At 47.6% G+C, this 26,179-nt stretch overlaps 2 protein-coding genes across 2 annotated transcripts; one reads left to right on the forward strand and one right to left on the reverse strand.

Moving 5' to 3' along the window:
- The first annotated feature begins 295 nt into the window (after positions 1-295).
- Positions 296-8,847, forward strand: LOC308464734 (Golgi-associated RAB2 interactor protein 4-like). The gene is made up of 7 exons (XM_080984289.1): positions 296-425; positions 1,020-1,181; positions 2,260-2,462; positions 3,420-3,666; positions 5,918-6,201; positions 7,827-7,885; positions 8,634-8,847. The coding sequence occupies exons 2-7, from the start codon at positions 1,023-1,025 to the stop codon at positions 8,744-8,746; spliced, it is 1,065 nt and encodes a 354-aa protein (XP_080840415.1). The 5' UTR covers positions 296-425; positions 1,020-1,022; the 3' UTR covers positions 8,747-8,847.
- Positions 8,848-22,321: 13,474 nt separating this feature from the next.
- On the reverse strand, positions 22,322-25,555 carry NHLH1 (nescient helix-loop-helix 1; the record flags this gene model as incomplete). Its single annotated transcript, XM_080986539.1, has 1 exon — positions 22,322-25,555. The coding sequence occupies one exon, from the start codon at positions 25,553-25,555 to the stop codon at positions 25,148-25,150; it is 408 nt and encodes a 135-aa protein (XP_080842665.1). The 3' UTR covers positions 22,322-25,147.
- Between the last annotated feature and the right edge of the window lie 624 nt (positions 25,556-26,179).

A 26,179-nucleotide genomic window follows, 5' to 3' on the forward strand; every position in this document is an offset into this window, starting at 1 on the left:
TGCTAAAAGCCCACTTGATATGACAGTCTATTAAGAAGGATAAACAATAGTGTGGGAGGAGATATTAGCGTTTGGTCAAAAGTTTGCACTTCAGAAAAGTGTGTTTTTGTTTCTTCCACTAGATGGAGTCATTGTGCCTTTATAACCGCCGTGCGGCAACCTCTGTCTCTGTTGCATTTCTGCTGTCCACATTGTGGCTGCTGCATCCACAAGAACCCTCTCCTGAAACACAAAAAGGTGGCAGTCCCGGGGACCAACCTGCCTTGGCTCAAGAATTCTGCAGGCAGATCCATGGCAATGGAGTGAGAGGTCATAGAGGGAAGGATGACATCACAAGATTGCTCCCGCAGAGAGCGACATCCAAGGGGCCTGGGAAAAACAGGGACTGAGCAGGGCTGGCAGGAGGGGCCGGAAAAAGACCACAGGTCAGTTGCTGACACCCTTTAAACAAGCCGTGGTAGAAGCAAGCAATGAGAACAGGCACCGGAGCATGTCCTTAGCCCCATTGCCCCATGAGTTGGGTTGTCAACTGATGAGGGGAGAGCTTGATCTGCTTTTGCAGAAGCCATACCTACAAGGTCAAGATCTACAGCAGGCATAGGCAAACTCAGCCCTCCATATGTTTTTGGACTACAACTCCCATCATTCCTAGCTAACAGGACCAGTGGTCAGGGATGATGGGAGTTGTAATCCCAAAACATCTGGAGGGCCGAGTTTGCCTATGCCTGACCTACAGCTACCTACAGCTTTCTAACCTGAGAAGGTCTACAAATCAAGAGGCCGTTAAAGGCACAGGAGCAGCAGTCAGTGGGAAACCTGGCAATCCTGCAAAAACAACTCACAAACCAAGGCACTCAGGGAAGGTTGCCACCTTTTCCTCTCAGCTTTGCTCCTGTGCCTTTATAACAGTAGCCTGACACATGCACACATATACTTATCTGCTGCAGCCCTTAATTCTTGCCTGCCTCTCGCCCCTCCCTGCTCTTGCTCTAACCACTAGTCTCTCACACCCCATGTAGGCCATGGAGCAAGGGAAGACGATGGAGGCGCCCAAACCACCCAGTCACATCGCCACCAAAGGCCTCTTCAATACAGCTATGGGGCCCCTCCAGCGCCAACTACGCTCCGGGGAGTACAACCTGTTCAAGTGTGCCACCATGTTTGAAAGCGACTTTGTCCAGGTATGGGAACCTGCTCCTCGGTTTGCTTCCTGGGACTCTGGAAATGCCGGGCGTCGAACTCAACACCCTTTTGCATGCAAGGCGCGGGGCGGGGGGAGCACTGAGTCAAGATCCTTCCCCAACTCACATCCAGTTTCTCAAGAACTGGGCAAAACTCAGCCAAAGAGAGTTCCCCTTTCTCCGTCACTGCAGAAACATGTTTGGAAAATTTGGCCCTGGCAGAATTCTCCCTGCTGTAACCACCCCTACAAATAGTCTGGGGTGCTTATACGAGACATGCCCCCATGTCTAGGCCTAAAGCAAACACTTTAGGCTGCTGTTTTTCTATTCTAGTGGCAGTGAGTTTCACAGATGCAGTGAGGATGTTAGCTGGTAACCTACATCTGCAGTCTAGTAAGTTAGTTTTCTGTGGAGTTAAAAGCAGGAGTGTTTTCCTATCCCTACTGGAGCAGTATGGAATTGCAGGCTGTGCTGTCAAGTTTTGAGTACAGTTCAGTAAATAGCTGTTAAATCTCCAGGAACATAGGGAGTGATGTCTGTTGTTGGCAGAGAAGTGAGGTGATGTTTGTCAGGGGGACTTTGCTCAGTCTGTGTCAGTGGAAGCAGACCCCTTCTGGGGAGCTATCTTCTTAGGCTGGTTTGTTAGAGGCCAGAAAAGGAGTTCATCTCTATCTCCTAAAGGCAGCGTCAGTTTTTTCTCCCAAGCGTAAAGAGAGGTGAGAAGCAGGGAGAGTGAGTCTTGGACTCTTGTTGGACTCTAAGCATGCCTTGACCACAGCAGTGGTGGATGCCTGTATATATTTGCTACCAATATGGTTTTATGGCTGTCAAGTAAGCTTCTACACTTGATCGAATCTTTATGGCGCCCATGAGTGTTTATTGGCTGCTGTGTGTACCTTCAGCCCTGAAGACACTTCCAAGGAAGGAGCTGCGTTGAGATGTCACTCTGCCGAGTATGGATACTGGCACACACACACGTAGCGAAAGTGATGCTGGACCCAATCCTTCTAAGTCATCCATCAGAGGTTGATGGATTGATCCAACAGTCATCACATGGTAACTTCTCTTTGCATTGCAGGTCAGCAAGCGAGGTGGCACCCTGGACGTCCACAATCAAGTCCAGATGGTGCGGGTTGCCATTGCGGCCACCAGCCCAGGCCTTCAGGTCCCCAACGTGCTGTTGCTGGCCCGGCCAATATTCCCTTCCCGACAGCAGCCTCAAAGCCTCCAGGCCGCCCGGTTACACCGCACTTCAATGAATACGAGGTTTGAGCTGACCAGGTGAGGCCCAGCTTGCCCATTTTCACACCAAGGCAGCACCCTGCTTAAAAAGGCCACATTTGCATGATTTAGAGCACTATGGTACAACAGTCAAGACTTCCTCACCAAGAATTCTGGGAGCTGTAGTTTGTTAAGGGTGCTGAGAGTGGTTAGGAGACCCCTATTATCCCCATAGAGATACAATTTCCAGCAGGCCCAGCCCACCTATGGGTCAAAGTGAGGTGACTGCCTCAGGTGGCAGGATCCACAGGGACAGCAGATCCTAATACGGTGGTACCTCTCATTAAGAACTTAATTCGTTCTGGAGGTCTGTTCTTAACCTGAAACTGTTCTTAACCTGAAGCACCACTTTAGCTAATGGGGCCTCCTGCTGCCGCTGCGCCACCACTGCACGATTTCTGTTCTCATCCTGAAGCAAAGTTCTTAACCCGAGGTAATATTTCTGGGTTAGCAGAGTCTGTAACCTGAAGCGTATGTAACCCGAGGTACCACTGTATAGGTCTTTATTCCCTTGTTCCTGATGTAGATTTTCACTCACCCCTTCTTACCTGGTGGGGAAGGGGGCACCATTTTGTGGTTTACCTCAAGTACCAAAAATGTATTGGGCCAGGATGGCTTACCAGTCAATCCCTCCTTACAGGGAACTCTGGGAACTGTAGGCACTGGCTCAAAAATGTTGGCAACCCCAATGGGAAGCCCACAAGCAGGACGTGAGTGTAGCAAACCTCACTTTGTTTCATTCTAAATTCTCTTGCTGCTTTCAGAGGTAATTTTTAAGAATGGCTGGGCTATTTCAGTGAAAGTTCCTAAATCTTGTGCATGCCATTAAAAAGTCTTAATAAATAAAGAAGGTGCAGATTGTGGTGTGACGGCAAGTCAGTTCATGGACCCCATTTTGCACTCCCCCAACAAACACACATACAGATCTTCCTCCTTTCTCTCCCCGTCTCCCTGCAGGCTCCTTCCCTTGTGCTTTGTCAAGATCTCCATCCATGACTTTGATAAGCAACAGCTCCGATTCAAAATGTCCACCGGCCGCACTTTCTACCTCCAGCTCTGCCCACTACCAGATACACAGGAAAGTGAGTTTGAGTCATGGGTCAAGGTTGTCCACCTGCTGCGACCCCCCTCGGACGTTAGCCTGAAGAAGGAGCCTGTTGAAGACCTATGGAAGCCAGGCCAGCCTGCTCTCAACGCTACAGCTGTGAGTTCCTTTGGGGTGATGGAAGTGAAGCCCCTAAAAATAGGACACCCGGACCCTTGGGAATGCAGGGGGGATGTGGGAAGGAAGGTGAAAATATTGGCAAAACCTATTGGTGTTTCACAACTTTCTGACTAGTTGCAGGACCTTAGCCAGACCTAGCAGAGCACACGCAGAGTTCACGAAAGCAATTGGAAACTTGGCTGCAGACAGGAAGGATGAAGCAGGAACCAGTAACTTGTAGTTAGGTGTTTATTATATACAGTGCCTATTTACAGGAACAGAACAGAACACGGATCTTTAACTTGCTCTCTCATACACAACTCACAACTCCTACACTGACACTCGTACATTCCAGTTAGTAGGCCATTAATCAATATTCCTGTGAGAGAGCTTGACCAATCATGGAGCTGTCTCCATGCCTCTGTATCACCAGGCAGACTTACTCCTTCACATTGCCTTGGCTGTCTGCCAAACCTTAATTGACTCTGTGTGCATAGTTGCACGTATTCAGATTCCCAACAGAAAATAGGAACACACCTATAGTTAACACACACTCCTCTCACACCAAAGATTACTTCAGAAGACCCCAGCCCTCTCCAGTCTCACAGATGGATGATCTCTACCATTTCAGAGATGGAAGTAGGATAATCCTTGAGGACTTCCACCATCCCTACTCTTGCACCAAGGACTGCTGTTTGAGGTGCATTCTGCCATCCCTTCACAGATACCCTACTTTGCTCTTCTCCAGCACTTCTGACACCAGTGTTGCACACATCCCAATCTCTGAACAGTGAGAGACTCCAGGCGTGCTTGCTCTTCCCCAGGGTTCAGTTTCCTTGGAATAAAGGTCAACAGAGACTGTGGTGTCTTTATGATATATGGTTTTCTTGACACATATATTCAACCTGAGCATAGGATGGAGGGGCTCACAACATTAACACCAAAACAGATATTGCCTCCCCATTAGAGTTCCAGGGAAGCCCAAAGCTTTGGAGTCCAGCACCGAGCAAAACATGCCTCTGAGTCTCCAGCTGCCAGCATTAGCAAAAATTCTCTCACAACTTTCACATACACAATCTTGGCCTATTATTCTCCATCCTAGGATGATGTGGCATATAACCAAAACAGATGGGGAAAAACTCATCCACATGTCTCTATAGGATCAGAGCTCACTCTTTTAAGATGTGACTGACAGGTATTTATTTAACTGAGCAGCTGAAGCCATTACCTTGACAAATGAACTGGCCTGATTGGTTCAGTAAGCTTCCTCCTATAGATTCTGGCCTCCCATACACAGGATCACTAGTCTAGATTATACCCACAGGTATAATCTAGACCCTTCAAATCTATAACAGTACATTGAACTGGTCTTAGCTGTTTAAAAAGCAGTGTTCTTCAACCTTGGAGTCTCAGATGCTGTTGGACTATAGCTCATCCAGCATAGCAGTTAGTCTGGGATGAATGATGAATGATGGGAGTCCCAGTCTAACAGCATCTGGGGAACCCCAGCTGAAAAAGGTCTAAAGGGAATTTACTTAGCAGAGCTGGGGTGGAGTGCTGTTAGATTGGGACGCGCTTGTTAGAGCTCTGTGTGTTCTGAAGTAGATTAGTAAAGGTTTCTGAATACTAGTTCACATTGTTTCCTCTCCATTTAAATAAGGCTGCTAAAATAAAGTAAGTTTGGAGTAACCATGAGTGCGTATGTGAGAGGACTGTGAGCTCCACTCATTTCAGGTTCTGAAAACGTCTTCCTAGCCTCAGCGTGTGCTCAAAATGCGTTATTTATTTCTGGCTTTGGTTGGCTGATCTGACAGTTCTAGCAAACAACAAGCAAAGTCAATCTGACAAGCCTCAAGTCTGTCCATCCCTACAACATATTGCAGGTATTACTACTGCACAGCTTGAAGCAATAGGGTGGATAAAAACTGACTCCTCTTGGAATAAATATTGTCCGGATCCAAAATATGGTTCCAAAGCTTTACTAATAGAACTTTCTTCAGACTAATAATGTTACAGTCAAATAGTTGTAGAAACTTCAGTGGCACCCTGTGCAAGCCAAAAATTAGGCACCCTCCCACATCTCACCTTCTGTTCTGCTCAATTCACTATGTCATAGTTGTGACGGCACCCCCTAGGCTTGGCACCCAATGTGGGGAATCTGGTCGCGCTGCCCTAAATCTGCCTCTGTCCCCAGGAAAGAAAATTAGGTCCATGCCCATTGTTTCAAATACCTTGTTCCCCATCCACCCAGAATCCTGCGCCCCAGCTCCCTGCGGACAGAGAGTACACCCTTGCAGAAGTCCTAAGCACTTTGCAAGAAGAAGAGGACAAGAGGAACCCAGCTGAGCCCTTGACGAATCAGTATAGCATCCTTGAACCCAGCAGCAGCCCATCTCCAACTCCCAGCCAAGGGATACCAGCAGAATCAGAGAGCCTCCCACCTTCAGAGGGTCCAAGTTCCAAAGAGCTCCTTCAAAGGTCCTCCAAGGGCGACAAGAAGGACAGGAGGCATAAGGACCGCTCGTCTGGAAGCAGGTACCAGGGAAATTTTGTGCTGGCAGCCAGAGTAGGGAGCTGGGATTTGAGGCTGACGGTGAAAGGGTTCAACCTGTTACGGTAAAATCTGGGTGCGGGGCTACTCTGCCACCCAGCTCGTCGGACTAGGTCCGCGGGTCCCTGCGGAAGAAAATGAGCTCAGCCGGAGACAGGAGCAAACTGCAGAAGATCCAAGTTTATTGCGCAACAGGTTCAAGGCGAGATTGAACAGCGAGAAAGGGGTGACATGAACTTTTGAAACTTCCCTCCATGTCCCAGAATACAGTGCAAAATACATCCTAGTTACATCATGAATACATTAAGAAGAGGTTGGGTTACACAGATTACATCCTGAATACATTAAGAAGAGGTTGGGTTACACAGATTACATCATGAATACATTAAGAAGAGGTTGGGTTACACAGGATTAACATACGGAGGAGGGAGGGGGGATTATGCAGAGCTGGAGATATGTGCAGATAAGCACATCCTGAGTACCTGATGAGAAGACAATGGTCCATGTATGCATGGTCTGCCACCTGGCCTTGCCCGGAGGAAAGGCTTGGCAGAGCGATTTGACAGGATTAGGGTCTTGACACCTTGCCTGAGGGATTATGGAGGACAGGGGAGGTGTCATGGAGTCCTAGAGAAATTGAGCAAATTGGCACATTGATTTTCTATGAATTTTATAGATTTTAGTCCCTTTTGACATTGACAATTGGAAATAAATGGATATATTGTAGCGAAGAAGGAGGTGAAGAAGACATGCCCCCCCCCCCTTCCGTATCAAACCCATACCACCCCAGATAAACATACGCTGACAGAAAGCTCCAGTTGGACATTATGGCAAGCTAGGTGGTGCACACATAACCAGATGTTTTTGAACTCCAGCTCCCATTACTCCCAGGCAACATATCCATTGGTCAGGGATGATGGGAGTTGTATTCTGACAACGTTGGCTACCCATATGGTCATTTGGACAACTAGTTCCCAATATCCTATAGTATAAGAACAGCCTGGCTGCTGGATCAGACCGAAGGCCCATCTTGTGCAGAATTCTGTTCTCACAGTGGCAGGGGTGTAGCGTGGGGGGGCTGCAGGGACGATCGCCCCAGGCACATTTTTGGGGGAGGGGTGATGCTCATGCTGCCCTCCCCAAGCCAGCCCTGTGCTGCTTTGCAAGGCTGGGATCTAATCAGATTCCAGCCTTGCAAAGCTGCTCAGAGAGGGCAGCGTGAGCCTTGTGTTGCTTTCATTGCAGCCTCACAAAGCAGCTTGGGGCTGATGTTGTTCAGCAGCAAGGCCTGGGCAGGCTCAGGGAGGGCAGAGTCAACAGTGCCCCCTCCCCCCAAAAATACATCCTGTATCTGGTAAACCCAAATTTTCAGGAGAAAAGCATTGAGATTGGTGCTGTTTGAGGGTAATATTATGTGGATTGTGCTAATTAAATGGGACTGCAAAAAGCGGCAAACCCACAGTAAACTCCAGTGTGGACAAGCCCTAAATGTGAGCTGGGGGGGAATCACACCCACTTTCTGATTGTCCTCATGGTGAATGGCGAATGGAGGAGGTGGGGTCTCACGTGGACATGGCAGCCATTCTCACAGGTGCTCTTCCTGTTTCAGAAAAAGCAGCAGAAGGAAAAGGTCAAGCAAGTCACGCCGAAGCCATTCATCAAAGAGAGGTAAGAGCCGCTCTGGCCAGCTTCTCAGAGCCCATCCCCAAACACACTGGAAGATCCATGCCACTGTAAGCATCTCAGGGATCAGCCGTGCTTCTGCCTGTCCCTCCACTGAATCACAGCAAACATCAATTGGGTTTTCTGCAGATTGGCATTTGCTGCGGTTCAGCAGCAAAGGACGGGTTTGCCAAGGAAAGCGGTGGCGCAAATGGAAACTACTCAGACTGTGCCTAGAAAGCATTGGACAAGCAGAAAACCTATTGGAGCTGTGCTTTCTAGGCACGGGCAAGCAGAAGCCCTTAACCCATGAATCTCCGTCCACCCATTAATCCAGGGATGCCATATTGGATCAACATCTCCAAAATCAAATGGATTTGAGAATTGTGGCATCTGAAAATAAGGCAATAGAATAATTGAACTGCCAAATAGGAAGCCACCCTGAGGGTCATCCAGTCCAACCCTCCGCAGTGCAGGAATAAAGTTATTGCATGCTTCGATGGTCAAAGGCTCCAGACGTTGGTTAGACTCCCAACTCTCATGATCCCCAGCCAGCATGACCAATAGTCAGGGGGATGTTGGAGCTGTAATCCAGCAACAGCGGGGATGGGCACGTTTGTCTACCCCTGGCACAGCCAAAGATGGGCAGGGGCAGTGCTGCATGCCTGTGCTCATGGAGGGGAGGGGCAGCAGGTGAAGGTGGTGGGAGCAGCTCCGCTGACTCCTCTCAGGGTCTCTCCTCCTTTTCCTCTAGCTGCCAGCCGGAGCCCCAGCAAGATCTCCTCTATTCTCATGGGTTCCTTCTCCAGCACCAGCCACAAACACCACAAAGGAAGCAGAAAGGAGGGCAGAGAGAGGAGGCATTGAGAGTGGCCCAAGAAGCAGAAGAGGCCCCAAAGGGACAGAGATGCTTTCCCCTCTTTTCCAACCATCTCTGACTTTAATAAAAACAATGGCTAGAAAAACCACACCGTTGTGAGTCTTGGGCCAAGAGGCACAGGGGAGAGGGGAGGCTGGTGGGGGCAGGAGAGGGGAGGGTTAAGAGGGGTCTGGCCAAGGGGAAGGCATGACACCCCATGAGGAAAGTTTGCAGCGTTTGGGACTTCTTAGTTTGGAGAAAAGGCTAGTAAGAGGTGACATTATCAAAGTTTATCAATGTATGTCTGGCATGGAGAGAAAAAAGCTTTTCTCACTCTTTCACAACACTAGAACTCTTTGTACTATGGAGACATTTGATTGGAGCCATAAAATGGCTTAAAGGTAAAGGTAAAGGGACCGCTGACCATTAGGTCCAGTCGTGACCGACTCTGAGGTTGCGGCGCTCATCTCGCTTTATTGGCCGAGGGAGCCGGCGTACAGCTTCCAGGTCATGTGGCCAGCATGACTAAGCCGCTTCTGGCGAACCAGAGCAGCGCACGGAAACACCATTTACCTTCCCGCCAGAGCGGTACCTATTTATCTACTTGCACTTTGACGTGCTTTCAAACTGCTAGGTTGGCAGGAGCTGGGACCGAGCAACGGGAGCTCACCCCGTCGCAGGGATTCAAACCGCAGACTTTCTGATCGGCAAGCCCTAGGCTCTGTGGTTTTACCCGCAACGCCACCTGCGTCCCCCCTAAAATGGCTTAGGTCCCATTTAAAAGCAGTATATCATACCCAAGGTAAGGGTGCAGCGAGTGACTAGGACCAGTTGACAATAGGTCTTTCTGAGCTGCAGGGCTCTGAGCAGATTCTTGGCCATGCCTATCCCTAGGGCCAGGCCTGTTTACAATAACTCTGCTAAGTTTATTCATGTAAGGGAGCACTTTGTAGTATCTGCAAGGTTTCGAATGGTCTGCAGCGACTGGATTAGAAGAAACAAGCTACCAAACTATTTACAAAATAGAAACTAGCCAGGTTTTCTCGGCTTCTTTTCCTGGCTGGTGTCAGCCAGAACTCATCCCACAGTTTCTAAATCACTGTAGTTCCTGCTCACATTACAAGCTTATTTATTCCTGGGAAGGCTGGGTTTGGACATGCCCAGGGCAGTTCGGAGTCTGAACCCAAAGATGCTCTCTGGAGCAATGTCCAGCCTCGTTTCTCCCCAACCTGGCTTAAATGGATGTGGTGTAGCCTGCAAAGGTTGGACCCCACCAAAGACCACTTCCATCTCCCCATCAAGAGGCTGCAGTCATGTGAGCAACAGGCAGAGGGCAGTATGAATTCGGCTGGCATGGCTGTGATGAGGAGAGAGAGAAGGAAGAGCAGCTGCCCCTGGCCGCAGCTGTTAGGCAAGGACCTTGGAAAATCGCAGCAGATTCCCCCTGAGATGGAATCCATTGGGATGGTTCTAGAAAAGACTGGGAATGGAGGAGAGGATGCCATTTGACCGTGTAGCTACAGCCTGGTCTGAAAGCGCACGATGCTTTGCTTGAGAGGCTGACCCGCTTTGAAGATACCTTTGTGTGCCTTCGTGGAAGAAAGCGGGGCTGTCAAAATGATCAACAAACCCCACAAAGGAAGAAGCAAGCTTTTAAGTTCCCCAGAACGCTTCCTCACACTGGATGTTAAGTCCATTCGGCTCCTTTCCTCCCTGGAATTCCATCCTACTGGAGTCCGGATCATGTCCCTGCTGCCAAATTGGCCAATGGCGGCAGAAGTTAATGGGCGTTCCCCTGGGCACGGGACCAACCGACCAATAGCAGCCCTTGGCACCTGCGCCCAGGGAAAGTTTAAATGCCGGGCCGGCAGGGCCTTTTGGCTTTTCTCTTGCCTGTTCTCCTACCCTCCCCCTCTTGGATTGGTTTTTGTTCGTGTTATGTACTGAAGTTCTCACCCTGGGCTAGCAGGGGGATACTGTAGATAGTTCAGGTCCACATATGCAAATAAGGGATCGAAAGTGACGTTCAGTGATTGGATAGTTACAGAAAGTTGTTACAGTTATGTTGTACTGGAGCTCTATATAAGCAGGCTGGCTGAACCCTTCAGTTCAGTTCAGTTCTGTTCCAGTTTACAAATAAAGAGCTGCTTTGGAAGAATCGCTGTGTTGTCAGATATGGTCACCCACAACTTAACAGTTCAGGTACTGTTTGACTTTGCTATTGGACAATGTCGGGCACCTAATTTTCAGAGGCAGGGTAGGAATTTTCCCCACTTGGCTAATTGGCACCGCCATTTGGGTTTTCGCCTACCTCGTCACAATCACAACTTTGTAAGGTGGATAGGCATTGGGTAAGCCTAGTCTTGTTTGAGAGGAGGTTGTAACCTCTGCCTGCCCCTCCACAGGTAAGGGTATCCTGTTAAAGCGATCCAGGAGGAGTGGCTCGTGTCCGATGGCCAGACGGGGGCTAGGTCCATACCACTCCTCCTAAGGGAACCACTTGGGGGACACCCCAATTTGACTTAGGTCATAGGGCATCACCCCCACCCCTACCCCCATCGGCTTCACCCTTAGAAACACTCCCAGCGGGCGGGAGGGAGGGACATGCACAGTTGCTTACCCCAATGCCTATGGTCAAACCTCACATCTGTAACCAATAAAGTTGTGGCCTTATTTGATCCCAAACCAATATCTTGTGTTGTGTCTAGTTATTTACTCCTTAGGGAAGGGGGTGGGGGGGACATGGGACCTCAATACACAATCAAGAAAAGGGCTGGATCATAAAATATATATATTCCTGGGTGTGCTGAACAGAAAGCTGACCCCCGAAAGTGGAGTGTGGGAGATGATCGTCACCTATTAGGGGAAGGGACATGGTTAAGCGCTTTGAATGCAGAGAGTCCCTACACATTCACGCCTGAAATCCTGGTGAGCTGCTACCAGTCTGTGTAGATAATACTGAGCTAGATAGACCAATTGGCAGACTGGGTATGAGTCAGCTTCCTTAGTTCCATTCTTAAGATGAAAACCAGGGCACTGGTGTCCCCCTCGCATTCCTGGCCTCACACTGAGGCTCACTGCTAAACACCAGCACCCCTTAACCACCACAGAAGGTGCTTTTCTGTTTCCTGTTTCCTGCATTCATCAGCTCCTTGACGCCTTGCCTCTGCTGGCTTCAGAAACAAGAGGGTGTTTGGAAACTGCCCATCGCCATGTCATTTAAAACCTAAGCACGGTTAATCGAACCAACGCACACAGTTTGATCAGATGCATGTTTGCTCAGGGGTAAGCGTGTACACAATTGCAGCCTTTGGTCAAAATGGGAGGTGCCATCTCTTACGCCTCCCTTTCACTCCAGAATAGTGCTACGGTGGCTGTAAACTTATGCAAGGTTACTCTGGAGTAACTCCCGTTGAAGTTGGTGGAATTGCTTATTTTAAAAATCCAAAGAGGAACAGTGCCACTAGACAGAAAGAAACAGACCAGTTGGTGCAAGAACATAGACTTTACTGGGTCACATGGTCCTGGGTGCAAGATTTTGCTACTGGCAGAAATAAATGGTGGCTTTCTTTGGAAAATATTAAGGTAAGCAGTGAAGAACATAAGAAGAACCCTGCTGGGTCAGGCCAAAGGCCCATATAGTCCAGCACACTGTGGTTAAACAGATGCCTCTGGGAAGGCCGCAAGCATGACCTGTGTGCGACAGCAATTCTCCCCACTTGTGATTCCCGGCAAGGCAGTTGCTAGCCTTATTTTCCATGAATTTTGTCTAGTCCTCTTTTAAAGGCATGCAAGTTGGTGGCCATCACTTCATATTGACATAGCACATTCCAAATGTCATACTGTGAGGGCAGCACTATTAAGAAGGTGAGAAAATATAACCGGAACAGGGTAGTGTAGGGGGTGGGGATCCCACTAAGCCAAGTTCAGTGGGTGATATTAAGCCAGTCATTCTCTTTCTCGGGCTGCATCACAAGATAAAATGGGTGAGGGAGGGACAGGACCCTGTGTTCACTGTAGGAAGGCTGAAATAGAAATGCAATGATGGAAATGCCCCAGTTAGGGGGCTCAGTCTACCAAGAGGGGGTATAGCCAGAATATCCAATCTCCCCAAAATACTACTAAGGAAGGCTCATTTGGGGGTTCTGTTAATGCATTTAAAAAAAATCCCACATCTGCTTCCTGTAAGACAGATTCCAGTGTGCAGAGACACCTAAAGCACTAGTAGGTTAATTGTGACAGAAGCTGAAAACTGATGCTACAGCCACTTTGTTAGCCATTCTGTGTGTGCTTTGAAGAAAGTGCCTCAATCCTATGTGGCTATTGTTTCCTGTCTACATGCATGTGATGATTATTATCGCCTGTACATGTGCTCAGAACCTGCCAGGAGTCACAGTAACCTAACATGTGCATGCATGTGGGGTCCTTGCGTGCATTACGGCCTGCTTTCTAGACAGAAAACAACATGCACTTGTGTCAAAAGGATACTCCTCCTGACAGGACTCTGGTGATGAAAATAAAAAAAAAAACGTTGTGAAGAAGGCCTTGCAAGCTACGGAAGCTGACTTGGTCTGTTAAGTCTACCTGAAGCTGAACACAAAGGAGTGAGAGAGAGATTAAAGGAGGAGGAGGAGGAGGAGAAGGAAGCCCAATCTGTCAAGGGGGACCACAAGGCCGGTGCGGGTTGTTGCCTCGTGTGAGGCAACAATGGGGTCCATATGTCGTGGGATTGGCTGGCAGGCGTGTTAACAATGGGCGCTGCAGACGGGCTGGAGAAAGCGACAGAATGTTCACACTTTCATAACGTGATTAATTTGTCTGGGCTCCCGTCAGGCTGCCTCGGCAACCTCCACCCCCCAAAATACACACGCAAGAGGCGGCAAGGGGAGCAGAGGAGGCCGTAGTGACAAGGCCAGCCTCATCTAGGCCTTCTGCCGAGTCTCTTGAGGCCTTCCAAAAGGGCCCTGTGACTGAACTATTTAATTATTATTAATGATGATGATCGTTGCTGTTCAAATGCAACAGCACTTGGGACATTAAGTTGTACTTGACTTTGGGGCTGCAGGCAGGCCTCCGAGCCCTGGCCGACGGTATGGGCTAATTTGGGGCATGTGTGACTGGAAATGGACTGATTCATCCCTACACCCAGCCCTGATCACAGCTCCAGTTTTTTGGGGGCAGTAGACACTATTTATTTCAGTGGGCTTTTAAATAAAAGGTAATGGTGTACATCTATATGGGGCAGAAATCAAAATCTGTATGAGGGCAAGGTTTTTATTAGGTCACCCAGAATGTTTTGTGAGGACACTTCGGTTGGGCTCATAAAGATATTGCCCTAATATGGTTTTTAGGAACCTGCTTCACAAATCATCCTCTTTCTATGCTCCTCCCGATGGAAACATGCAGACGGGGACAGATATACCCCTGCTTTCAGTCGTTTACATACAGTCTTCTCTTGTACAGTTGTTCCTTGGAAGTCGAACAAAATCTGTTCCAGGAGTCCGTTCGACTTGCAAAACATTCGGAAATCAAGGTGTGGCTTCCGATTGGCTGCGGGAAGCTCCTGCAGCCAATCGGAAGCCACGCCGGACGTTCGGGTTCCAAAGAATGTCAGCAAACCGGAACACTCACTTTTGGGTTTGCGGTGTTTGGGAGCCAAAACGTTTGACTCGCAAGACATTCGTCAACCAAGGTACGACTGTATATTATTTACTACAAAGCTCGATGACTAAGCTCTTTAGCAATGAAATGTTGGATTACCAGAACGAAGTGTGAGCACTGAACCACTGGTATATCACAAGTGGACTCTTTATTTACTGTGTTTGCTATTGTTTAAGATAAAACCTATTTGGGAAACAAACTACCTTTGCCATTTTTATGGACTTTAAGTGTTTGTTTACAGATAGTTGCTTTGGTGATAGTATCTTGTGTTGGTTGACGTATGAGTCAGGCATGAGCTGCATGGCCCAAGCGAAGAAGGGGAGCCAGTGGCAGTTTAGCCTGTCCTGTTTGCCCCCCTTCTGGAGATCCAAACTTCTGTCCTCCTAGTGTGAGAGAGGCTTGGCCTTCGAGGATAATGTCAGGCTACATTCACACATTACATTTAAAGCACTGTGACACCCCTTTAAACAGTCAAGGCTTCCCCCAAAGAATTCTGGGAGCTGTAGTTTGTACAGGGTGCTGAGAGTTGTTAGGAGACCCCTATTCCCCTCGGGATTAACAGTCAAACTCTCACAGGAAACTCTGGGAATTGTAGCTCTGTCAGGGGAACGAGTTTCGCCAAACAACTCTCAGCACTCTTAACAAACCACAGCTCCCATAAACCTTCGAGGGAAGCTATGACTCATTTAAAGGGGTATTATTGTGCTCTAAATATATGGTGTGAATGTGGTTTGTTTCTAATTCCCCCCCCCCATCTTAAATTCATTTCTACATCTGTTTGCAATTTTTCTTGAAGTCCATACAAAAATTCACCAATATTTTAGTGTGCAGTTCTTCAAAACACACGTTTGTACAAATTTTTGCCTAAAAGAAAAATGTCGCAAACCATTTCTCCTGATATCATGCATTGACATTCATATTTTATGGTCAGTTTCCCCAGATATGTGTACTGTGGTGCACGTTATACACATTGGGGAAAATCAGATTTGTGCAGATTTGAAAGGAGAGCTGCATTTTAATCTGCATATTGTTTTTGGACGTGCAAATAAGGTAGAGTTGTGTCAAATGTGAAGCGAAGCGAATTTCTCCCTCCGTTCTGAAGTTGTCTCCCGCATTCCTAGCGCCTAGCATGTATTCCGTCTCTGAATTACGTTGACTGATTTTAACTGAACTCTGTATTCTGTCAATTTATTGTGGCTTTTCCTCCCCTTTGCATTTTTACGCAAGTTTCAACTTGTCTTGTGATCAATTAACATCAGGTGGTATGCCTACAGCTTTCCTTGTGGTACAAAAACATTTAGACTTGGCTACCACAGAAAAAAAATAACACACAAGCTACGTGTTTCCAAAGGTGCAGTCTGGTGGGACTTCATTTTGTATATTTCCAATTCAGGTGTGTGAAATTCTTTATCTGCTCTGTGCTGTAAAATTTAGTTATCTTAAAACGCTGTGATATAATCAGTCTGACACTATGAACCTGCTGTGCCCCCTTTTATCTAGTTTTGTAGGGATTTTTTAAAAAAAAGAATCATGTAACATGTACATTACATATAAAAAGCGCAAAAAACACACAAACCCATATGAACACATATAATACAAAACCATTAGGAAGCAAAACTACTATAAGGGTACCAGCAACTAATGCTAATAAAAAAGAGAGGAAAAAATGGAAGGGCACCAGAAGGAGACAAAGGGCCAAAGAAAACAAGGCAATTCATCATGTGAGTGTTCATACAGGTCAAAAAAGGCTCCCATGTGGTTGTAAAATCTCCTGGTGCAGCAGAGCCCTTAGTGACTTAGAGGGCGTGATGCTCTGCTTCTTTTTGTGTTGCTTTTCTTGTATGTTTTGTTCTTTCTCAATGAACTCTAAAACTGCAAAAAAGGTGGGAAGCACCATTTTCAAATTAAAAAAAACAAAATGAGTTGATGACACCAACTGCTCCAAAGCTTGCCCTCCTGACTCAAGAGTTGCCTGCCCACGTGTGACCCACAACCACAAGCTGTCCCCCCCACACACTTCCTCTTCATTAAAGCATGTCCAGGCATGTCCTCTTGAGCCTCGCTCAGTTCTCCTCTGGTCTCACTGGGGAAAAGCGCACAAATCCATAATAAACAGGGGAGCAGCTGTTTCCACGGCCGTGAATCAGAAGCCCTCACAACTCTTTAGCCGACGGAGGCAGGAGCTGGGTCAGGGCTGTTGGGGGGTGGTGGGGTGCAACAAGATGGTGCTACTGTGCGGTGGGAGGGAGAACTAGTCAGTGGTAGAACACCACTTTCAGTTGTGATGCAGGAAGAGGTGCTGGGGCTCAGATGAGTGCCCACCATCTGCCAGGAAGAGAGACCCCGGATCCTTAATTCTAAGTCTTCACAGAGTGAAGGTGCTCAGAAGCAGGGCTATAGTGATCAGTTATGAGGAGATGCAGCTCGTCATACCAGTCCTCATAGCCGCATCCAAAGGGAAGTCCAAAAATGCAGGCAGTTGGACAGAATAACTATCATCTATCTGTCTGTCTGTCTGTCTGTCTGTCTGTTTGTCTATCTATTGGTCCAGACAGCCTCATCCTTCATCTAAAGCTCTCCTACACCTTCAGAAGACCTAGAACTGCCTCCTAGAATGCATTTTTGTAAATACTGGTCAGATAACTATATCGCAAAATTCAGATAAATGCAAATCGCAAAAGATGGCTGTGTTTCGGTTCTCATAATGTTTCAGAAAGTACAAATTTACTAGATTCACCTTTAAATGTTTGCTGCTGGGCCAGGTTCAAGGTGCTAGTCCTAACACATAAGACCCTAAGCAGCTCAAGACCAGGTTACTTGAGAGACCTCCTTATCCTTTATACACCCACTGCATTGCTGTGCTCTGTGGAAAGGTTTCTCCTGACTCCTGCAAGTTCCTAAGATCTCAGAATCCCCCTTGGCAGTAAGTCAGAGAAGGGTTTTAGTATGGCTGCCCATGTGGAACAGTATTCCAACTGAGAGATGAACGATGCCCACTTTCTAATGTTGTACACTGCCCTGAGATTTCTTGATAAAGGGAGGTATATAAATTGAAAATAATAATAATAATAATAATAATAATAATATCATCTTTACTTTCAGGAAACAGTTGAAGACATTTCTGTTCCTACACGCTTTCCTTGCAGGATAAATAGCACGAGTGTCTACTTTGTATGTTTTTCATGTTGTTTTAAATCTATTTGCTGATTTTGTGCTTTTCAGTGTTTTAAACTACCTTATGCATAAATCACCTTGAGACGGTTGTTTAGAAGATGATTAATAAGTTGTAATAATAATAATAATAATAATAATAATAATGTGAACTGAATCAAATTGCTCCCCTATATTTGCTCCCTTTCAGCATTCTGCATCTTGCTCCATCGTTTGGGGCCTGGGCCAAGCAGTCACGAAGCCTCTACATTTTCATCACCCTGAGGAAGAAGAAAGAGTCAAAGACTACTCTGAATTAGGACTCAGCAGGGATGGAACTGTCACGCTCCTGCCGTTGCCTTTGCATGTCCATTCCCCCCACAAATGTGTCCCCAGCGGGCAGAGATTCAGCCGAATCCAATCGATTATCCGAAGAAATTTGGAGCAACTTGTGAACACCTGCAACCGGCCTCCCATCCTCTCCTTGGGGAACCCCACATGTTCTGAGGCAGAAAGGAAAACAGAATTTGCTGCCAGGCTCTGTGTCTGCTTTCTTGGGAAGACGGGGGGGGGGGGGGAGAGAGAGCGAGAGACTGAAAACAGGAAGCAAGACTTGAGTTACGTCTGCCCCATAACCTGCAAACTTAAAAATGGTAAGCGTAATGCTGGTGGTCAACTAAAGAGGTTCAAAGACTCTCTCAAGGCAAATCTTTAAAAATGTAGTATAAACACCGACAACTGGGAAACACTGGCCTATGAGCGCTCCAATTGGAGAACAGCCTTTACCAAAGGTGTCATGGGTTTTGAAGATGCTCAAACTCAGGAGAAAAGGGGAAAACGCTCTAAAAGGAAGGTACGCTTGGCAAACCCTCACCATGATCAACTCCCGCCCGGAAACCTATGTCCCCACTGTGAAAGGACGTGTGGATCCAGAAGTGGCCTCCACAGTTACTTTTAAAACTGTTTGTGGAAGAAAATCTTACTCGGCTACGAGTGATCGCCAAAGAAGAAGATACCCTGCAAAAGAGGGATATTAATGATGGCTTGAATATTGTAGGCTTTGATTTACCATACAATTGAAATGTTAAACAGCAACGTCCAAGAGGAGAGTGGTCAATGACGGGTTTCCTTTCCACAATAACATGGTGGTGTCAATAAAGGTCCAGCCAGGATGAGAACCTACATGGATTTTGATCATGTATGAAGCAGGAAACAGTTCTATGGTTCTTGGTGAGGGTTTCCGAGTCAGGGCTCTGATCTCATTTGCACTGTGTCGTGCCACTGGTTTACATAGCCCAGTTCTGGACAATTTGCCACAGCAATCCAGGGCTTCTCATAGGCAGAGGGATTTTTTCAGCCCTGACATTGGATTTGCTACTGGGGGATGTAGCCTAGGACCTTCTGCTCTGCCACCGAGCAACTGCAGGTCAGGAAAGTCCCAGGACAAATAAGAAATACTGACCTGACAAAATTTTAACCTCTACTGAGCTCTCTCTTAGAGAACCAGTGTGGTGTAGTGGTTAAGAGCGGTAGACTTGTAATCTGGCAAACCGGGTTCGCTTCCCCGCTCCTCCACATGCAGCTGCTGGGTGACCTTGGGCTAGTCACACTTCTCTGGAGTCTCTCAGCCTCACTCATCTCACAGAGTGTTTGTTGTGGGGGAGGAAGGGAAAGGAGAATGTTAGCCGCTTTGAGACTCCTTCGGGTAGTGATAAAGCGGGATATCAAATCCAAACTCTTCTTCTTCTTACCCATCCACCCCCTCTAAAAGAAGCAGGGAGTCTCACTCCCTAGCAGAGTGGCAGGGAATTTAAAGGGGTGGTACTTTATCTTGGAAACCATACTGTACCATAGCATGGGGTTGTGCACTTCTGCCTTCTCCAGCAAAGGATGGAGAACCAACTGTAGTGGGTGAGGCAATTCAGAACCCTCTTACGAAAGTCCCAAGCTGCCAGTCCCAGGTCCAGAGTCTAGTAAATTTCCCTCAAAGGGGAATTAATTCCCTCTTGCTTTGGCTGATTCCAGGGTTGTGAGATAACCCTATCTCTAGGTTGTCACGACCTAGTGTTCTACGTGGGAAGGAATCAGGCCACATCTTTTTCTTGTGGCACTTCTTCAAGCATTGGGACCCGGCCTCAATCGCTGACGCCTTATTTACTTTGTGGTTTGATTACCGTAGTGCACTTTAAATGGGAGTGGCCTTGAAGACAGCTCAGAAACATCAGGTTGATTTAAAATGCAACGGCCAGGGTTTAAACTGGAGCATGCAGGACAGAACATAATACTTCAATATTGCCATCACCATCGGTTGGCAATTGTTTACAGGATCAAGTCAAGGCTGCAGTTTTGTCCTGTTACAGTCTTGAAAGGCCTGAGGTCAGAGTATCTCAAGAATTGCCTCTTTCTATATGAGTTTGCCTGAGACCCTCTTCGTTTTTCTGGCTTTCTGAGTCTCCCAGTTGTCAGAAGTACAGGCAGGGCGTATTTTTAAGGAAGGCACCCAGAATTTAGAAGAGCCACCTTGATCTGCATTTTTAAACGGTCCTAATTTCCACCTTCCTAACAGACTAATGTATGAATTGGAACAGATATCCTTGAGGTCATGTGCCTCTCTGGATTTTGCAGCACAACCCTCAGCTAAATATATCCCACCACTGGTGGTGGGATGACGATGAGGAAGAAGAGGCAGCAGACTGGGAAGAGGTGTCAGGAACTGAAGAGGTAACAGGGTTTGGTGAGCAGGAAGAGTCTGGCTGAGAGCAGTCCAGAATCAGAGGCAGAAGTGGAGGCTGGAGAGGAGGCAGGCTGCTGAAGAAGCCAAAGGGTGCCCTCCCTGCTGGTCTCCCAGAACCCAAAGAGGTGTGAAGAGGGCGGAGCAAAGACAAGCAAGACAACAGGAGCTTCAGATTGCTTGGGAAGGAACTGGGGGAGGAGGAGACTTAGGGAGCTGTGGGGAGGTGGGGACCTTCAGTCATTGCATTTGCCTCATTGGGGCAAGATCTACCAGGAAGAGTTGATGTGCTCTCTAGGCTTGGCCTCCTGAGCGGTCTTGTTTCTTTGAAGAAGGAGTTAACTTCACTGATGCCATGTGAGTTATTGCTAACCTGCTCCTGGCACCCACTCCTGACAGTATCTTCTAACAACACTCAGCACCCTGAGCAAACTACAGCTCCCATAAACCTTTGGGGGAAGCTATGACTGTTCAAAGTATCTGAGTGCTTAATTGTATGGTGTGAATGTAGCTTCAATCTTGCTGCTTGAGATGCACATCCTGATGACAGGCCTGAGGCTGAGACCCAACCTTTGATCCTTCTGTGCATCACTGTGTGTTGGGATAATTTGAACACCCATCCCTGAGATGGCCAAACATTTTGTGGCTTTAGTAAAAAATCTGGCTGACTCAGTTTATAATAATGCCCTTTTTATGCCCCACACCCCACCCATGTCTATCACCTGTGTGTCCACCTAATGGTAGGACTGGCCCGCCCAATGCCTATGATGCACTGGGGCAGTGAACCAAACATTCAGCCTTCCCACTGACTGGGGGGGGGGGGCTTAAGAAGGGGGAGGCCCCTCCAGCAGTAATCCTCCAGCCTTCCATCCCACTGTGATCATTTCATGCTTTGGAGCGTAAGATTTGATTAGGCTGATCCTAACAGGCGGAGTCCGTGACCATCAATTACCGCTCGTGAAATTACCCAGCTGCCACCCAAGGCCACATGAGGCGGGGATTTTTATTTTAATTTATTTAAAGAAAGAAATGGACACATCATTAATTTCCCCCTCCTTTCTCCACCAGATCATTCTCATCTGAATGGAAGAATTTAATATCTTCCCTTCTGCTTACAAAATCAATAATAATAATAATTAATAATCATCATCTCTTGTCTGTTCTAAACCAAATAACAGACACACATATAAATACACACACACACTTATATAAAGACACACCATAAACAAGGTTTCCCAGCCCCCCTCCTCCTCCCAAGTTCTTTCCCTTCCAAAAAAGTGCATAAACACTGCAAATAAATAACATCTTAAAAAATAAATACATCAAATAAATAAATAATAAAGGAATGCTGGTTGTGGCACGCAGATGTTGTTCAAGACATGAGAAGGGGCTTCCATCCTCTCCAGCCCTGGCACTTGTCCGTGTCTCCTTCCGAACCAGGAGCCAAATCACGTTCTTAGAAAAGTCAGAAGCTCCCAAGCTTTTCTGAGTACTGTGCAAAGGGACTAGGGTGGGCTACAACAGCTCAACAGAACATCCCATTTCTAGAGGCAGTAGACTGGGCCCGGGTCACACCAGATGCAGGGGGAGCAGCAATAGGGGAAGTCCATCACCTCTGTGCCCAGCATTTAAGCTTCCTGGTGTGTGGGGCGGTGGAAGGACCATTTGCAGGTCCTTCTTAGAAACAGAATGCTGGTCTGGATCATTGGTCTTCTGGTGATGGTTCGAGAAACACAAGTGGGTCATGCAGCACCCAAAGAGGAAGGGCTGCTGCTCAGGAGTCAAGCACAATCTCAGGATCAATCTCCAGCATCTCCTTCCCTCAAGCACAGGGAAGGAAAAGACCAGACCCTCCAAGTGTCCCTATTTTCCCAGGTACTTCCTTGATTTAGAGAAGCTGTCCTGGTTTCTGATTTGACCCCAGAACGTCCCGCTTTTCCTTGGGATGTCCCTATTTTTATTGGAGAAATGTTGGAGGGTATGGAGTTTTCCGACCCCCAAGCCACCTGAAGGCAATCCTGTATAGGGAAGTTTTTAAAAAAAATGTTTAATGTTTTATTATGTTTTTATATATGTTGGAAGCTGCCCAGAGTGGCTGGGGTGACCTAGTAAGATGTGTAATATATAAATATGTGTATTTATAAATAGTAAAATTATCATTATGGAATGGGACGTCCCTATTTTCATCGGAGAAATGTTGGAGGGTATGAAAGACCCTCATCTGAAACCCTGGAAAGCTGCTGTTGGACTATTTGGAACCAGCCTTCCCCAACCTAGTAGTGCCCTCAAAACTCCAACGCCCATCATTCCTGGGCGTTGGCCATGCCAGCCAGGACTGATGGGAGACAGAAGTCCAAAACCTCTGGAAGGGCACTAGTTTTGAGAAGGCTAGTTAAGACAGTATTCTGAGCTAGACGGGCTAGACGTACGCCAGCGGTACCACTACGTTGTGTCTTGTGATTTGGAAAACAAAAGAGGGGCAGTGACCTGATACAAAGGAGAACAGGGATCTTTGCTGTTCGTCGGTGCATAGGAAGTTCAGCTCTTCTCAGATGTGCCTGACAAGCTGCAGCTCTGATGAACAAACAAACAAACAAAACCCTGTTATGAAATTATGAATAATATAGAAGCCTGACCCTCTATAGCATCTGGATGCCCTAAAGAGAATAAAAGTAGGAAAAGGAGAGTAGATTGTGAAAAGTATAAATGAGTCCCTACTCTGGATATCAGGAATTGGTCCTCCTAGGTCATCCATCCAGCACCAAGACAGTTGCTCCCAATTAACCTCCGTCTCCAGAGGTTGCTCATGGAGTCTCAGGGCCTGGGATGCTCCTGACCTAGCAACCCCAGTGGTAACATTCTTCTTGCTTTGGCAGGATGACCACAAACCAACTTTCCTTAACCTCCAAATGTTTTGGATTACAGTTGTGATTGGCTGGGGCCTATGGGACTTGTAGTCCAGCAGCATCTGGTGGGTGCAGATGGGAGTCATAGTCTAAAACATAGCAGGGGTAGAGGATGAAGCTGAGAAAGACAAACAAATGACATACAAAGCAATCCATCAGATCTGCACTCTGTGGTGGTGAGCGGTTGCCTTGGAAAATGTAGTTTGGTATATGTTCCTGCTTTGTTCCTGCTCTGGGTTCCTTTGGGAGGGAGGCTAGGATAGAAATAAATAAATACATGATTTCCATTCAGAGGCAGTGGAGTGGAGTAGTTAGAGTGTCCAACTAGGACCATAGAGACTTGGGTTCTAATTCAGACTCAGCCACGAAGCCCCCTGGGTGGCCTAATCACTGTGTCTCAGCCTAACCTACCTCAGAGGGTTGCTGCGAGGATAAAATGTGGGGAACAGTGTGTACTGCCCTAAGTGTGTACACACTATACTTTTAAAGCACATTCTCTCCCTCAAAGAATTCTGGGCACTGTAGTTTATCCCTCAAGGAGTTACAACTCCTAGCAACCCTTAATAAACTACAATACCCAGAATTCTTTGAGAAGAATGTGCTTTGTTCATAGCCCTGAGCTCCTTGGTGGAACGGTAATGTAATAAACAAATAAATCCAGCCCAGTCCTGTAGTGGTGGGGATGCCCTCAACCAATCCTATTGCAGCATAGTCCGCCATGCCAGTTTTTAGGGGTGTGGCACTATAAACCAAAAAGGAACATTCTTCACGTGGTTTTTTTTTGTGTTAGGGAGAGGGGATGTGTGGGAAAGGCACCATGCAGATGAAAAGGTGCAGATTTCTGCTATTATCGACACACTGTTGATGAAGCTGGCACCATAGAAGGATCTGCAGGGAGGGGGAGAGCAGCTGCAATTTATTTATATTTGTTCCTTCCTGTGTCTTCTTATTTGTATTTCTGAGTTTGCTTCTGTGTTCAGACCTCTGTGACAACCTGGAGGATGGTGGTGAAGAATGCTCCAAAGTAGGATAGAATATTGCCCCTTTTCCACATGTATGTGAACATGCCAACTGAGTGAACATGTGCCCACTGAGACTGCGTTTAAACAAACGAATGAGTTATGAAATCCAAATCCATACTAGGGTGTTGGGGTTGAATCCAAAGTTAGTCCCACTCAGACATGCCCATTCATTTTTATGGGTCTACTCTAGGTGTAACTAAATTGACCGCAACCCAATATAAAAATGTTGTAAAAAGGTGTGCAAGCTTTTGAGTTCTCCAGAGCTCTTCATCACCAGCAAACTTTTGCTCTCTCCCTGTGCCCCCTTTGCCCTGTTGACATTTAGCCTGATGAAGAGTCCTGGCAAAGTTTGCACACTGTTTTGTAACATTTTGTTTGATTGGCCTAATAACGCTACTATGGTTTTTATATTTATCTGTGACTATGATTGTTTTAAAACGTGTTTTAATGTTGTGACCTTTCCTGGGACCTTAGGGTGATGGAAATGTAAATAATGATGATGATAATAACATTTTTCTAGTGGGCCCACTTGTGTGTAAAGAGAAGAGTAGAGAGAGAGAGAGAGTGTAAACAAACAATACCCCAGGGTGGTTTAGACCTGGGCAAGGAGATGTTCCAGGCACGAAGTATTGAGGCACCCCACATTTCCTTGCCTGCAGCTGGAGGGCAGTTTAACCACCATGTCAGCCACCCCGGTGTGGGATTCCTGGAGAATTTAAGGATGGAGAATTTTAGCATCTGTAGGCCATTCCACCAGGCAGAGAGCTGGAGGAGCAGGTCCATCTGACTGGCTCCACCAGCTGCCCCCCTATCTATATCTACAGTGGATCGAGATCGAGCTATACATATATTTTCCCCTGAGGAGGTAAGCAGGAAAGCAGAGGCAGGTTGGAGAGGAGGAGGAGGAGTGTGGGCTCCTCCGGCCAGGCCAGGCCCTTCTCAGACGTCCAGCACGTGGTTCAGGTAGGAGATGTAGCAGATGGCGAGCCGCAGGATCTCGATCTTGGAGAGCTTCTTGTCCGGGGGCAGCGTGGGCAGCAGCTTGCGGAGCTCGGCGAAGGCCATGTTGAAGGCCTCCACGCGGATGCGCTCTCGCGTGGCGTGCGCCGTCCGGTACTTGGCCGTGGCGCGCCGCCGCCGCCGCCGTTCCTCGCGGCTCAGGTGCTGCAGGTCTTTCTTCAGAGGGTCGCCAGCCTCAGCTACCCGGGAGTGGCTGCACAAGCCCAGGCCGCCGCCGCCGGCTTCTTCCCCCGCGAGGCCTCGGCCTCCGCAGTCGCTGAAGACCGACTCCGTCTCGGAGTGCGTCGGCTGGAGGTCCAGCTCGGTCTGGTCCGAATTGAGCATCATGGCCCAAGGCAAGGCGGCCGAGGTAGGGAGCGGGGCAAGGGAAGGGGGAGAAAGGAGGGCGAATTAGAGCGGGTCGGGGGGCAAAGGGGTGGACGGGTGGGGCTTAGGGTCCCGGCTGAGGAGGCCACCTCAAAATGGCACACTTGGGTGGCGGGCGCTCCAGGGCGATGGCCCCCGCTTAGGCCATGAGAGAAATAAAGGTTGCTGGTCTTCCCTCTGGATCTGTGCCAGGGCTGAGTTGTGGAGAGAGCCAGTCATCCGACGAGAAGGGATTTCTTAACCGCCGAGGGAGGGAGAGCGAGAAAGAAGAGTCCTTAACCTGTTGAAAGGAGGCAAATGGAGCAAATGAATATATCTAAAAGTTTTTTTTAAATACAATAGGAGCGTTCAGGGCACCTCCGCGTTTGCGCAGGCCACAGGGCAGGTTGCAAGGAAGTCAAATGAAGATGCAAAGAACCCATAAAATAGCGCAAGCCGTGAAGACAAGAACTTTAAAAAAGAACGGGGAAATTTTATAACTTACTTAGAAGACCATTGTAAGCAGATAAAAACATTAGCGGGATTTTAACCTCATTTGTAAGGTAACAAAAACTATGGATAACTCAGATGGATAAAAAAAGTAGA

Source organism: Podarcis pityusensis (assembly GCF_964106645.2).
Source record: "Podarcis pityusensis genome assembly, chromosome: 16".
NCBI lineage: Eukaryota > Metazoa > Chordata > Lepidosauria > Squamata > Lacertidae > Podarcis > Podarcis pityusensis.

Excerpts from the sequence above, each read along its gene's own strand:
- LOC308464734 (XM_080984289.1), top strand. The coding sequence starts at position 1,023 with ATGGAGCAAGGGAAGACGATGGAGGCGCCCAAACCACCCAGTCACATC. Across the intron at positions 1,182-2,259 it reads TTGAAAGCGACTTTGTCCAG|GTCAGCAAGCGAGGTGGCAC; the intron begins GTATGGGAACCT and ends TTTGCATTGCAG. Across the intron at positions 6,202-7,826 it reads GACCGCTCGTCTGGAAGCAG|AAAAAGCAGCAGAAGGAAAA; the intron begins GTACCAGGGAAA and ends TTCCTGTTTCAG.